The sequence below is a fragment of the Chanodichthys erythropterus genome, chromosome 14 (genome assembly GCF_024489055.1).
Source record: "Chanodichthys erythropterus isolate Z2021 chromosome 14, ASM2448905v1, whole genome shotgun sequence".
Lineage (NCBI taxonomy): Eukaryota > Metazoa > Chordata > Actinopteri > Cypriniformes > Xenocyprididae > Chanodichthys > Chanodichthys erythropterus.
This window is the reverse complement of record NC_090234.1, coordinates 21,091,744-21,104,259: the sequence shown is the minus strand read 5'-3', so window position 1 is coordinate 21,104,259 and position 12,516 is coordinate 21,091,744. Positions and strand designations below refer to the sequence as shown.

The following is a 12,516-nucleotide window of genomic DNA, read 5'->3' as shown; positions in this document are numbered from 1 at the left end:
ATCAAAATATCCACCATTAGCAGCTTTTAAAGCTCTGCATAATCTGGGCATCCGAGCTGTCAGTTTATTCAAACATTGACTTGATATATTACTCCAAGCCTCCTGAAGGATTGCCCCAAGATAATTCACACTGGTTGGACACTTCATACGGATATCACGGTCCAGTTCCTCCCATAGTAGCTCAATTAGGTTGAGGTCAGGTGATTAGGGAGGTCATTCCATGACAGACATGATGCCAGCTGACTGTTTCCTCTCCAACTAGGATTTGCACAGCTTGGAAGTATGCTTGGGGTCATTGTCTTTTTGGAAGGTGAAGCCGTGACCAATAAGGCGCTGACCAGAAGGAACAGCATGTCGTTGCAAAATGCTGTGGTATCCATGCTGGTTCAATATTCCTTGGACATGATACAGGTCACCAACTTTTCCTGTTCCAAAACAGCCCCAGACCATCACAATGCTACTTCCATGCTTCACAGTGGGTGTGATACAGGCATCTAACATCTTTTCACCAACTCTGCGTCTCACATAAAATTGACTCTTTAGAGAAAACTTGGAATTTGGATTCATCCGTCCAGAGTGCCTTCATCCAATCATCTGGTATCCAGTTTCTGCAGCCTCTTTTTCTTGTTGTTTGATCTTAGCAGTGGTTTCTTAGCTGATATTCAGCCATGTAGACCTGCTTGTTGAAGTCTCCGACGAACAGTAAAGTCCTTTTATACCCAAATATGATACCATCACCTTTACTAATTCAACTGCCATTTGTTTCAAAACAGTTTAACTTGGAGATCTTTTCACTTTTATTTTGCCTCTGTCACAACTTTTTGGGGTGTGTTGCAGCCATCAATTATGTTAGTCATTGAAAACATTGGATTTTTTTACACTTTTGTCAGTTAATTAAAGGTTCAAGAGAATTAACAAATCACGGGTTCTTGATTTTATTGTGTTTTACAAAATGCACACGTAACTAAAACCCATTTCCACTGATGCACCAACACTGGTACGTCACGCGCACTGTTGGGTAAATTAACTAAATTGGGATCTAATTGGTTCATTGTATTCTAAACTTAATTGGCAACCAATTATTGAAGCTATTAAGGTGTGCTGACCCAAAAATCTTTTACAAACCTGCGGCAAGTTTAACCACCAGGCATCACAGCTGGCAAAGGGGCATGTCTGACTTTGACATGTATATATTGCCATTATTATGTAATCACAAAATTAAAATTTTTATTGCTGGTCTTCAATGATATGTCAAGTTACTTCAATGTATTTGCACCAAAAAAATGATTTATGCTGATATCGTCCAAAACCACACTTTGCCAGGGGTGTTTCCAAACTTTTGGAGGGCAGTGTAATTAAATAGAGGTTATGTGTGTTTGGCCTCCTGTCCGAGGGGAGGGCTCCGAGCTCAGAATTTGGCCTGAACCCAGAGTACTCCCCCCATCCCAGGTTGGGAAAGGAATAGTAATAAGCAATAAGAAGTGGTGATGGAGGGATGCTGGAAAACCGTCAAAGAACAGAGGTAAGTGTGCTGTATATATACCTCCCTGATGCTAATTGAGTTGATTAACTGAATGTGCTCCTCCCATGTTAATTATCAAAACGTGCTCGTCCCGAACTTGGTTAATAAAACATAATTTCTGTTTAACCTTTAATTAACTGACAAAAGTATAAAGAAATTATTTTTAGTGTCTTCACTGACCAACTTAATTGTATTTTGGGATAGAAATTACCCAAATGACTGTTGAAAAAATACCTCCCTCCGAGGTTCCGACTTGTCCCACCATGGTTAAAAAATAGTTCCAAAATGAAATTTAGGATAACTGAGATGCTATCTTATTTATTAATTAAATAATTAATTAAGCATCATATATTGAACTACATGTAACTTAAAGTCAAAGTAACAATTATACATGCAATCCCAGAGAATTGTAGACATGTACAAATGTATCTGAATGTTTTGTGTTGCATATTTTTACTGATTTATGCCATCCTACCGTAACTATTTTTGGCCAGGGACATCGACATTGCCGTCGGACCAATGTTTGCTGGGTAATTGTTGCAGTTTTGCAAGTGGAATTTTTTCCCAATCTCTCCTGATACAAGACAGCTGCTCAACAGTCCGTGGTCGTCGTTGTCTGATTCTCTTTTTCATGATGGGCCATTTATTTTCGATAAGAAACAGATCTGGACTGCAGGCAGACCAGTCAAACACATCCGTATGGTGTAGACTAGAGTGTCTAGAAACTCTGATGTAGGATGTGTAGAATGAGGCCTGACATTGTTTTGCTTCCCAGGAAAGATGTCAGCTTTATGGCAGTATATGTCTCTGTACAATTCCATCATATGCCTCCATGTCAATGGTACCTTCACACATATGCAAGTAACCCATTTCCACTGATGCACCAACATACCATAACAGATATTTGCTTTTGCACCTGTCACTGATGAAAGTCTGGATGGTCCCTTTCATCTCCGGGGCTGAGAACTCAATGTCTGTTTTTTTCCAAAAACATGATGGAACATGGACTCATCTGACCTCAGCACACATTTCCACTCTCTTTTTGACCATCTGAAATGAGCTCAGGCCCAGAGAACTTGGCAGCATCTCTGCATAGAATCAATGTTGAGTAACAGAGATTCAAGTTGCATTTCTTGATGGAGCAGCAGACTGTTAAGTTACAACAGTTTCCCAAAGTATTCTGGAGCACATGTGACTATTTTTTAACACCGTAGCATGATGGTTTTTCATGCAATATTATCAGAGGGCTCGAAGATCAAGCATTCCCTGAATATTTTCACAATATATAGCTCTGGAAAAAATTAAGAGACCACTTAACATTGATTTCTGAACTTAGAGTGGTCTCTTCCAGAGCTGTATGTGGTAAATGCTGAAAGACCTAAACATGTTGCAATTTTGCATTGAGAAATGTGATTTTTTCATTGTTTGACAATTTTCTCATGAAATTTAGCACAAAGTGATAAGCCATGATCCAAAGACTGAGCCTTTGGTGGATGCTCCTTTTATACCCAAATATGATACCATCACCTTTACTAATTCAACTGCCATTTGTGGACAAAACAGTTTAACTTGGAGATCTTTTCACTTTTATTTTGCCTCTGTCACAACTTTTTGGAGTGTGTTGCAGCCATCAATTATGTTAGTCATTGAAAACATTGGATTTTTTTACACTTTTGTCAGTTAAAGGTTCAAGAGAATTAACAAATCACGGGTTCTTGATTTTATTGTGTTTTACAAAATGTCCCAACTGTTCTGGAATTGGGGTTGTAAAAGGCTTATTTTTATGTGCACTTATTTGCTTTGTTTTACAACTCATACTCTTGCATGGTGAGAACAAGTTTATTAGAGCTCTGGGCATTGTAAAAATAAATTTATGTGATTAACATTTTATTTTATTTTATTTTATTTTATTTTTTTTACTTTTTGCAGCAGACTGAAATAAAAGAGAGTGGTTTCTGGTCACAGTTTGAAGAACTGAATGTAAAGTGGCAGCAGCTGTATTGCTTGATGTAAATTTTAAGTCTGTATGAATTTTCATGTTATGCCATACATGCTAAATAATTTGGATTTTAATAAATAATTTCACATTTTTTGTGCTTTTTATTACATAAAGGAAAATATATGAAAGTACAGTATATCTACACTGAAATACATTAGGGTGAATCTGTCCCACCAGTGCACTAGTTTCTATTAGAAGAAATGGCCTCTTATGCAATTCTATTAAATGGCTGAGAGATAAAAATAGTGCCCCAGGTACAATGAGCCGCTGAGGAAATAAGAGTTTGGAGAACTGCTTACACAACACAAAACAATCAATGGAGGTCAGTGCCATCAGAAAAATGTACAATGAAAACCAGTATAATGCCAAAAAACAAACAAACAACAACAACAACAAAAAAATTCTCTTATCTGTGGCCAGTGGTAAAGGACGTATAGATAGGTGTTGTTTGGTTACAAGAAGATGAACATGTTTGGTTGTGGGTTGTTAGAGTAACAATAGCATTCTGAAATTGCCCAAAGACTAAATCCAGTCACACTGAAGTCATTAAAGCTGTGGACAATAATATAAAAGAAGGGGAGGCTCTCCAGAGGGAAACATTTTGGACTTATGCTCTCAAACCAAGGTCTCCTGGTCTCAGTGAAGATTTGAACATTATTCTTTTTATGAACTCCTTCTAATGTCCCAATTATCTCCATATTTTCAGTTGCAAGGAGCTCTCTGATTGTTTTGTTCACAGTATCCTCAATTATTTTTAAACTTTTGTTGGTTTTTAACTACATTACCTTACCTATAATTCAATTGAAGCAATTAAGGTAATGTGTACTAGGCATGTTTGCTTGATGTAAATCACACCCTGTAACTGATGTGATTTAATAGGTGGATGGTGTTGGAACAAACACTGTGGTGGTAAGTAATTAAATGCCTTTGATTTCACACTTTTAATTATCCCGAGGACTACAGTCCTGTTTGAAACTGGATTCATTGTGTAACTTTGAGAAAATCCAACACTAAAAAAGGAGCAGTTTCCTTATCTTTACCTTAGGGAAGAAACCCTGAACTACCACATTTAATAGGATTCTGCAAATGATGTGCCCATAAGGCTTTCAAAAAAAATAAATAAATAAATAAAAAATAAAATGTTGTGATGTGCTCTGCTGCTAACATAAAACATTGTTTCAACAAGAAATATAATTAATTGGTTGTGGACGTTGATGCATATTTTTCATTTAATTTCTAATTGCCCTACAGACAAATTGTTTTAATATCATTTTATCTTCATTTTACATAGAGCAGTGCACCCAGTATTACAGGACTTGTGAGTATGTCACATAAGCAAGTTTTAGACAAGTATTTTTCCCATCCTGTGCAGTGATGGTCTGACCTGTCAGCTGTCACTGACAGACTACTCATTATGTTGAATCATTTTATATTCTGCAGTCCTGCCAAAATAAGGAGGTGTTGGCTATTCTAGGTTTATGCTGAGGGATTTGAATTAATAGTTCCTGAATCATTTCACAACAATCAGGTATAGTTGAGTTTTATACAGGTCAGTATAAATGTTCTCAAGTATTTCAAAACATGCAATATAAGCTATTAATATTTTATCATACTGATTAAAATTATATTCTTGGCTCTAGTAAGTATTTGCACAGGTATAATCTTTAAGTCATGTAAATAGAAATCTACTTTGAGAGAACATTTGCATTCAATATCCAATGTCCAGTCTCCAATGGGACATTCTAAAACGCTTAACGTGAAAAAGGCAAAATATGATCTTATTTTGGGCTCATCTGATTTTTTGCACATAGTATACTTTATTATAATGATATTTAGTAAGTTTGGTCTGTTAAAATCACTGTCTTAGTACATTAAGCCACGTTAAGCCTTTTTCACGTTAAGCGTTTTAGAATGTCCCTCTCCAATGAACACTCAGAATATTTCCATATTACAAATAGGCTACACAGTATGCCAGCATCAGTATCCTCTTCTCATTGGTTTGCACAATCTTTGATAAAATCCGATGGCTGAGTAAGGCCTGTATCACCAGCAATAACACTCCCTTTTTCAATGCCAGGAAAGCTACTAAAAACATATTTAAAACAGTACATATGACTACAGCGGTTCAACTTTAATATTATAAAGTGATGAGAATACTTTTTGTGCATCAAAAAACAAAACAAAATACTTTATTCAACAATATCTAATGATGGGCGATTTCCAAACTCCGCTTCATGAAGCTTTAAAGCTTTACGAATCTTTTGTATTGAATCAGTGGTTCGAAGCGTGACTCAAACTGCCAAAGTCATGTGAACTATTAAAGTTTCAAAAGACTTATGACGAAATTATGTAATTTTGGCGCTCTGAACCACTGATTCTAAACAAATGATTCTAAAAGATTCAAAGCTTCATGAAGCAATGTATTGAAATTGCCCATCACTAGATATTGTGGAATAAAGTCGCTATTTTGTTATTTTTGGCACACAAAAAATATTCTCGTCACTTTACAATATTAAGGTTGAACCACTGTAGTCACATAAACTGTTTTAAATATGTTTTTAGTAGCTTTCTGGGCACTGAGAAAGGGAGTGTTATTGCTGGCGATGCAGGCCTCACTGAGCCAAGAAATTTTATCAAAAATATCTTAATTTGTGGTCCGAAGACAAACGAAGGTCTTACAGGTGTGGAACGACATAAGGGTGAGTAATTAATGACATAATTTTCATTTTTGGGTGAACTAACCCTTTAAGACCTTCGTTCATCTTCGCAACACAAATTAAGATATTTTTGATGAAATCCGAGGGTATCTGATCAACGTCATTGCACCCTTTGACGTCCAGACTCATGCATGTGATTATTTTTGTTTTTGCGCACAAATTCTTGTCGCTTCATAACATTAAAGTTGAACCACTGTAGTCATGTTGACTATTCTAACCATGTTTTTAACTACCTTTCTGGACGTCAAAAGATCTAATGACGTTGCTGCCAGTATGTGGATATATATATAGCTATACACACACACATTTAGTATAATGTATAATGTTTTATAATAGTATAATGTTTTATGAGAAAATGGTTCTTTTAAAAAAAAAAACGACATTATCTCCACCACTGGAGTAAAACGATGTAACCTGCAGAAAAGAACCACTGAACGAACCAGTTACCGAATCTTTTTGGTGAACGGATTCGAGTCATTGGAATGAATCAAATCCCCACCACTAGTATTCAGTCAGAAGCGGGTGGAGCGAGCGGTCATTCTCCAGCACAGCAAACAGAGCTCTCCATCCAATCAGCGCAAGGCGGCTGTCTTATAGCTGCTGTGTGTTCTTCACTTTTTACACTCACTGCAAAGGCGTCTGATCCACTAAAGTATCAACAAGTAGCCTACGGTAAGTCATGATAACGCATGCAATTTTTGTTAAAACGCTAATTTTTCTAGTTTTTTTAAACCGTACATGAAAAGCTTAAATGTAAGTTGTAATTTGTTCTGGAAAGTACTGAGGTTTGTCTTTTTGTCTTGTCTTTATACAGTGTGGTCGTTTGTGATAATCTTGCATTCATATTTTCATTTATTTTATTATTATTACGTCTTTTGTAGTTCCCCATTGAATTTAGGTTGACATGCTATTATATTCCCTAGTCAGCAGTTTATTGTAATAACAGGTGTACATTTAGGCTATAGTATAACATAATTGGACGTGTTTTCAAGCGTGATCATTAGGCTAAATATAGACTTTGAGGTTCACAAGCATGATCAGTTTCGTTTGCAAATGACTTAATTTCCCACATTATTGTCTAAATGCGATAACTATTTCACTTTCTGCGTTCCTTTCTCGTATTCAGTCTGTTGTTAGTAGGTATAGTACGCTTAACAAGTCCAGCCTCGTAGGGTAGCCTACATAGCCTAAGCGTCGTCATGTTTTGTCAGGTACATTTTTCAATGTAAAGTGTTTACCAGTAGCATATAACCTATGTCTCTGCCAATGAGAGAAAGCAGAGAGATTGAGATAAATTATGATAGCCTACTCCAGCGATGTCTAGTTCGCTCTCAAATAATATCAAAGCTATACGATTCATGCAAGTCTAATCCGTGAACAGTCATACTTCCACATGTAGGCTATTGTTTTTATATTCCATCGTATGTGTACCTACTTGTTACATTGCTTTCGTATGTTATGTTCATTTCTATCTTTTTTCTCTTTTTTTTTTAGACGATTTTTGATATAATTTGTGTTGAGGTAAAAGTCTCTTACCTCAGAAAATCCACCTCCTGTTCAGACTCCTTGCTCTAGTCATTTTAACCTTTATTTCGCGGGGGAAACACTACAGTATCTCGTGCTCTCATTCAAAAAGTCTCCTCCACTAGCCTACCTACCAAACGATTCAACTATATAATATAGTTGAATCGTTTGGTAGGTAGGCTACATTGCTGACACATTTTACTTTTAATTCATGTAACGTTAAGTTTAAAAAAGCAGAAAAAATACGTGTTTGCATACAGGTAATGTTTTTGAAACGTCCTATTCAAAGATTATGCTAAAAACAAACGTTGCAGTTTGGTCAGGTTTTGTTTCCATAGTAAAAATTCATTTTTTAAGGCTAAAGAAAACTGACCAAGTAGAAATTTTCAACGTTTTTAAAAGGTTTTTAAGTATTTTTTCAGTTCTAGCCTATGTGTGGTTTCTTTAGGGTGTTTTTTTTTAAACGTTTTACTGTGACTTTACCTAACTGCAAGCAACTGAAGTTGTGCTTGCTGGGGGTGTATCACAATCTCTCTTTCGCAACACACCTTTATAGATGAACCATGTGTAGCCTACTTGCATCCTATCGGATTCTAAATGTGGCTTGTGGTTTTAACATCCATCACAATAATCAACTGCTACTGAGCTGCTGCTGATACTGCAATCAATCCTGAGCTGTGTTGCTTATTACTCACTGTACATTGCCAGTGAATTAATCTTTTAGTTCGACATTTTCAAAATGATGCATTCAACATGTCTCGAGTGCTGCCTGCATGTGACAAAGTTTTACGGGAAAGAATGAAAGTCGCTTCAGTGCAGCATGTTTTCGGCATATTAATCTTTTCTACCTGCCTTACGGCCTCTTGTAAAATGAGTTGCTGTCTCAGCGAAAAGGGTTTTTTAACAAAAGGGGTCTTCACAAAATGTTAAAAAAGTTGTGAGGCACACGATTGACTGTCAGATAGTCATAACATTATAACACTGCATCGTTTCACACTGTACAAGTTTGGCACCGTAATGAAGGGTTAATCCAGTAAAAGCAGTACTAACCCTGCTCCAGAGCAGGGTTTCATAACAGCAGGTAAAAAGAGGTGCTAACCCCGCTTCTAAATTACAAGTGTGAAGCGTTCCTTTACCTGGGGTTAAAAGCAGGGTTTAGAATGTCGACAACCCAGGGTTAAGCGCAATGTGAAATGCCGTAAGGTGTAAGCTATCCGTGTAGACTGGTTCATGATCTGATTGATCGGCACAGTGTAAGGAGTTCATTGTTCTAGAATGAAGTATTGCTCTCCTGTCTTCTAAGCTTAAAGGTACAGTGCACCCAGAAATTAAAATCTTGTGATGTTTTTCTCACCCTCATGTTGTTCTGACGCTGTATTATTTTCGTTCTTCCATGACACACAATGAGGAATTTCAAAGCTGCTCCAAGCTTTGTTTTACGAACACTATATTCTTTCAAAAAATTTGAAATATAGTTGTTATATATGGACAACTTTTATGATAAGCCATTTTATCCTATTTGGAGTTTGTCAGTATTGCAGTGTTCACTTCCCTTTTGTTGAAACACACAACTGGGATATATTCTCACTGGCCTATTGCATACATCTTTTGGATTTCTCTGATGGGAAAAATATAGGTTTGGAATGACATTGGAATGGTATTTTTTTTTTATTTTGAGTGAACTATTGGGATATTAGAAAAATGTATGTATGTCTAAAGGAGCCTGATTCTTTTTTGTTTGCATCATTAGCGTTTTTAATAGCCATTAATGAGCATTGTGTTGCTGTGCAAATGAGAAATTGATTTGTTTTGTTTCCTAATATTATTGGATTACATGCAGCATAACACATGTATTCGTCTGCAAGATTATGAGACTTATCTAAAATTGTTTTGTCATGGTTGGAGCCATTTCAGGTCAGAGCACTCTGTGTGATATGATGTTGCTTTGCATGTTACAAAGCATATCTTAAAAGGATAGTTCATTGAAAAATAAAAATGAGATCATTTACTTAATTCTTCAGAATATCTTTTTGTTCCACAGGGAAAAAAAAAAAAATTAAAGTCATAGGCTACAGGTTTGTAATGACATGAGGGTGAGAAAATAACAGAATTTTTTTTTTTTTTTCTCTCTTTCTGTCAGTCTTTAATTCATATTTATATTGATCAAATATGTGTTACTTTGTTAATCCACAACATCTATGTGTGGGTGATTCTTGTGTTTTCCTTTTGTTCTTGCAGTTTCCAGACTTGGAAGGATGGATGTTAAATGAATGGAGCCCTCTTCACATTTCTTCTGCTTTTGGTTTCTAGCCTAATTAAAGCTTGGCTGTAGAACATTTTCCTCTCAAATGTTTTATTGCCTTTCAGATGTTGATTGACTCATTTGGATTTTCTCCAGGACTTTCGCAATGGCTTCAAACACCTGAAAATTAAAACCACTAATCTACATGTGCTCAAAGGGCGTTAATAAGGAAAAACTCCTGCTGTTGGAATGACACAGTGACCTGTAATGTTTATTCATTAATTTTCCAATATGACATGGATTAACAATGGCTGCCCTTGAACAGTAGAGCATTCTTAAAGTAAGTAACTGGACATGACTTACCCTGGACGGGCTCATGTGTCAAAGAAAGTCTTCATCCCTCATGGCTATCCCCTTATCTTGAGATTACTTTTAGCTGTGATTTGTTTGAGCGTGATGGGTTTTGCCTGTCCCAAGAGCTGCCACTGCTCCGAGAGGAATGGCTTGACAGTAGTGCAGTGTTCCTCTCGCAAGCTTGAGGAGATTCCCCCCGACCTTCCACACGATACTGTGTCGCTTCAGCTGTCCTCCAATCATATAACCAAAATCCCAAACCAGGCTTTTAAAAACCTTCCCTGGCTCCAAGAGTTGGACTTATCAAGGAATGCTATTGAAACCGTGGATGCTGGGGCTTTTCAAGGTGTCACAGAAAGTCTGCGGACACTCGACCTATCCCATAATCACATGCAAAGCGTCCCAAAGGAGGCCTTTGCTCGGCTGCATGCCAAGATCAGCCTGTCCAATAACCCGTGGCACTGTGAGTGCACCCTGCAGGAGGTGTTGCGCGAACTCAGGCTGGACCCCGAGACGGTGAACGAGGTGAGCTGCCACACCTCTGTTCAGGAAGAGTATGCAGGCAAGCCTGTCATCCAAGTCTTGGATTCAGGCATAAACTTTTGTAACTTCCACCATAAGACTACTGATGTGGCCATGTTTGTCACCATGTTTGGTTGGTTCACGATGGTCATCGCTTATGTCATCTATTACGTACGGCATAACCAGGAAGATGCCAGGAGGCATCTGGAGTACCTCAAGTCTCTGCCAAGTAGCTCCCAAATTAGTAAGGACTTTGACACAATCAGCACTGTTCTCTAGCATCAATCAATGCAGTGTAGGAGTGAATGTGTTTGGTACAGTGATGATGGCACAACAGCAAGCCTTATAAGGAAAAGTGGGGCAAGATGTGTCATATACTGAAGATGTTCTCTAGGAAAGGAAAAATAAAGAATCACTGATGAGCACGTTTAAGATTTACATTTCAAATACTGTACATATATGAACATAAATGAGGAAAATAACAGAAAAGTTTTGCTAATGCACAATTACTATTACGAAGTATTATTTTGCTGCACATTATATACAGTTTCATAAGAAGGAAAAACATTTAATTTTATGAATGTTTTAGTTTAAATATTTTTTTTATTTGTAATAGTATTTTTGTGCAGTTGGAACCAAATCTTACCAAATGCCAAACATGCATGAAATTAAATATATCTTTTTATTGATTTATTTATTTTGCTTTGACATCAAATAGAAAATATATTTTTACATACAAAAAAACAACAAAAAACATTTTTAGCATTCAAAAATCTTGTACAGAGAGATGCACATGGAAAAAAAAAAGAGTCCTTTTTTAACTCTTTCTCTGACATTGACTGAAATTTACACATCTTTTGAAAGAGTATAAAGTCTCCAGCTCAAAACAGGCGAAAAAAAAGCAGATACAAGCCATAAAAGCATTTCTTTTATATGCACATGTAAAATAAAGCGATCATCAAACATCAAACCGCATATAAATTAAACCTGCCTAACGTTATCGAATGAAATGTCGACCTATGAAGAGGTATAGGGCTGTGAAGCTTTGCAGGTGTTGATGGATTCAATTTACTCCTATGTTCTGAATATAATCCGGACCTAGTCTTTGACAAAAACACAATTTTCTCAACCGTTTCATGTCTTATGTTCATATATTCATACAAAAAATATTCTGTGGGCCATAAAAGTTTTGTGAAAATTATCAAAAAATACTGTCGGTGGCTGGCAACTTTTTAAAAAAAATGCTGGTGGGGAAAGAGTTAAATATATGGCCCAGTTTGTTGGTTTAAGGGGGTGACAGATTACCAACTGACACATCTTACCCCACTGTTCATAAGTTACAGTATTATTTGATTTGATTGGGAATGTTTTTTTAGTGGGTTTTCAAACAATGAATGTGTTGACAATTGTTCCGTGATGCAATTCCGTGTTCCCATTCCCCTCAGTCGACCTACATAAGTCCTGCAGTCTCTGTGGTGGCCGCTTTGTGCCTCACAACAAGCTCTGCAGAAGCTTCAGTTTTTCTGCAGGTGCTTAAATCACATTATTTCTTGAATTGATTTATTAATTTGTATGCTAATGTAATGGTGTTTCAGAACTAAATATTAAATGCTGGATTAACAGGATTTTTATTTTC

At 36.6% G+C, this 12,516-nt stretch overlaps 1 protein-coding gene across 1 annotated transcript; it reads left to right on the top strand.

The window, feature by feature from the left end:
* The first annotated feature begins 10,358 nt into the window (after nucleotides 1-10,358).
* lrrc3 (leucine rich repeat containing 3) lies at nucleotides 10,359-11,159 on the top strand. The gene has a single exon (XM_067409346.1). The coding sequence runs from the start codon at nucleotides 10,359-10,361 to the stop codon at nucleotides 11,157-11,159; it is 801 nt and encodes a 266-aa protein (XP_067265447.1).
* Nucleotides 11,160-12,516: the final 1,357 nt, after the last annotated feature.

Excerpts from the sequence above, each read along its gene's own strand:
- lrrc3 (XM_067409346.1), top strand. The coding sequence starts at position 10,359 with ATGACTTACCCTGGACGGGCTCATGTGTCAAAGAAAGTCTTCATCCCT.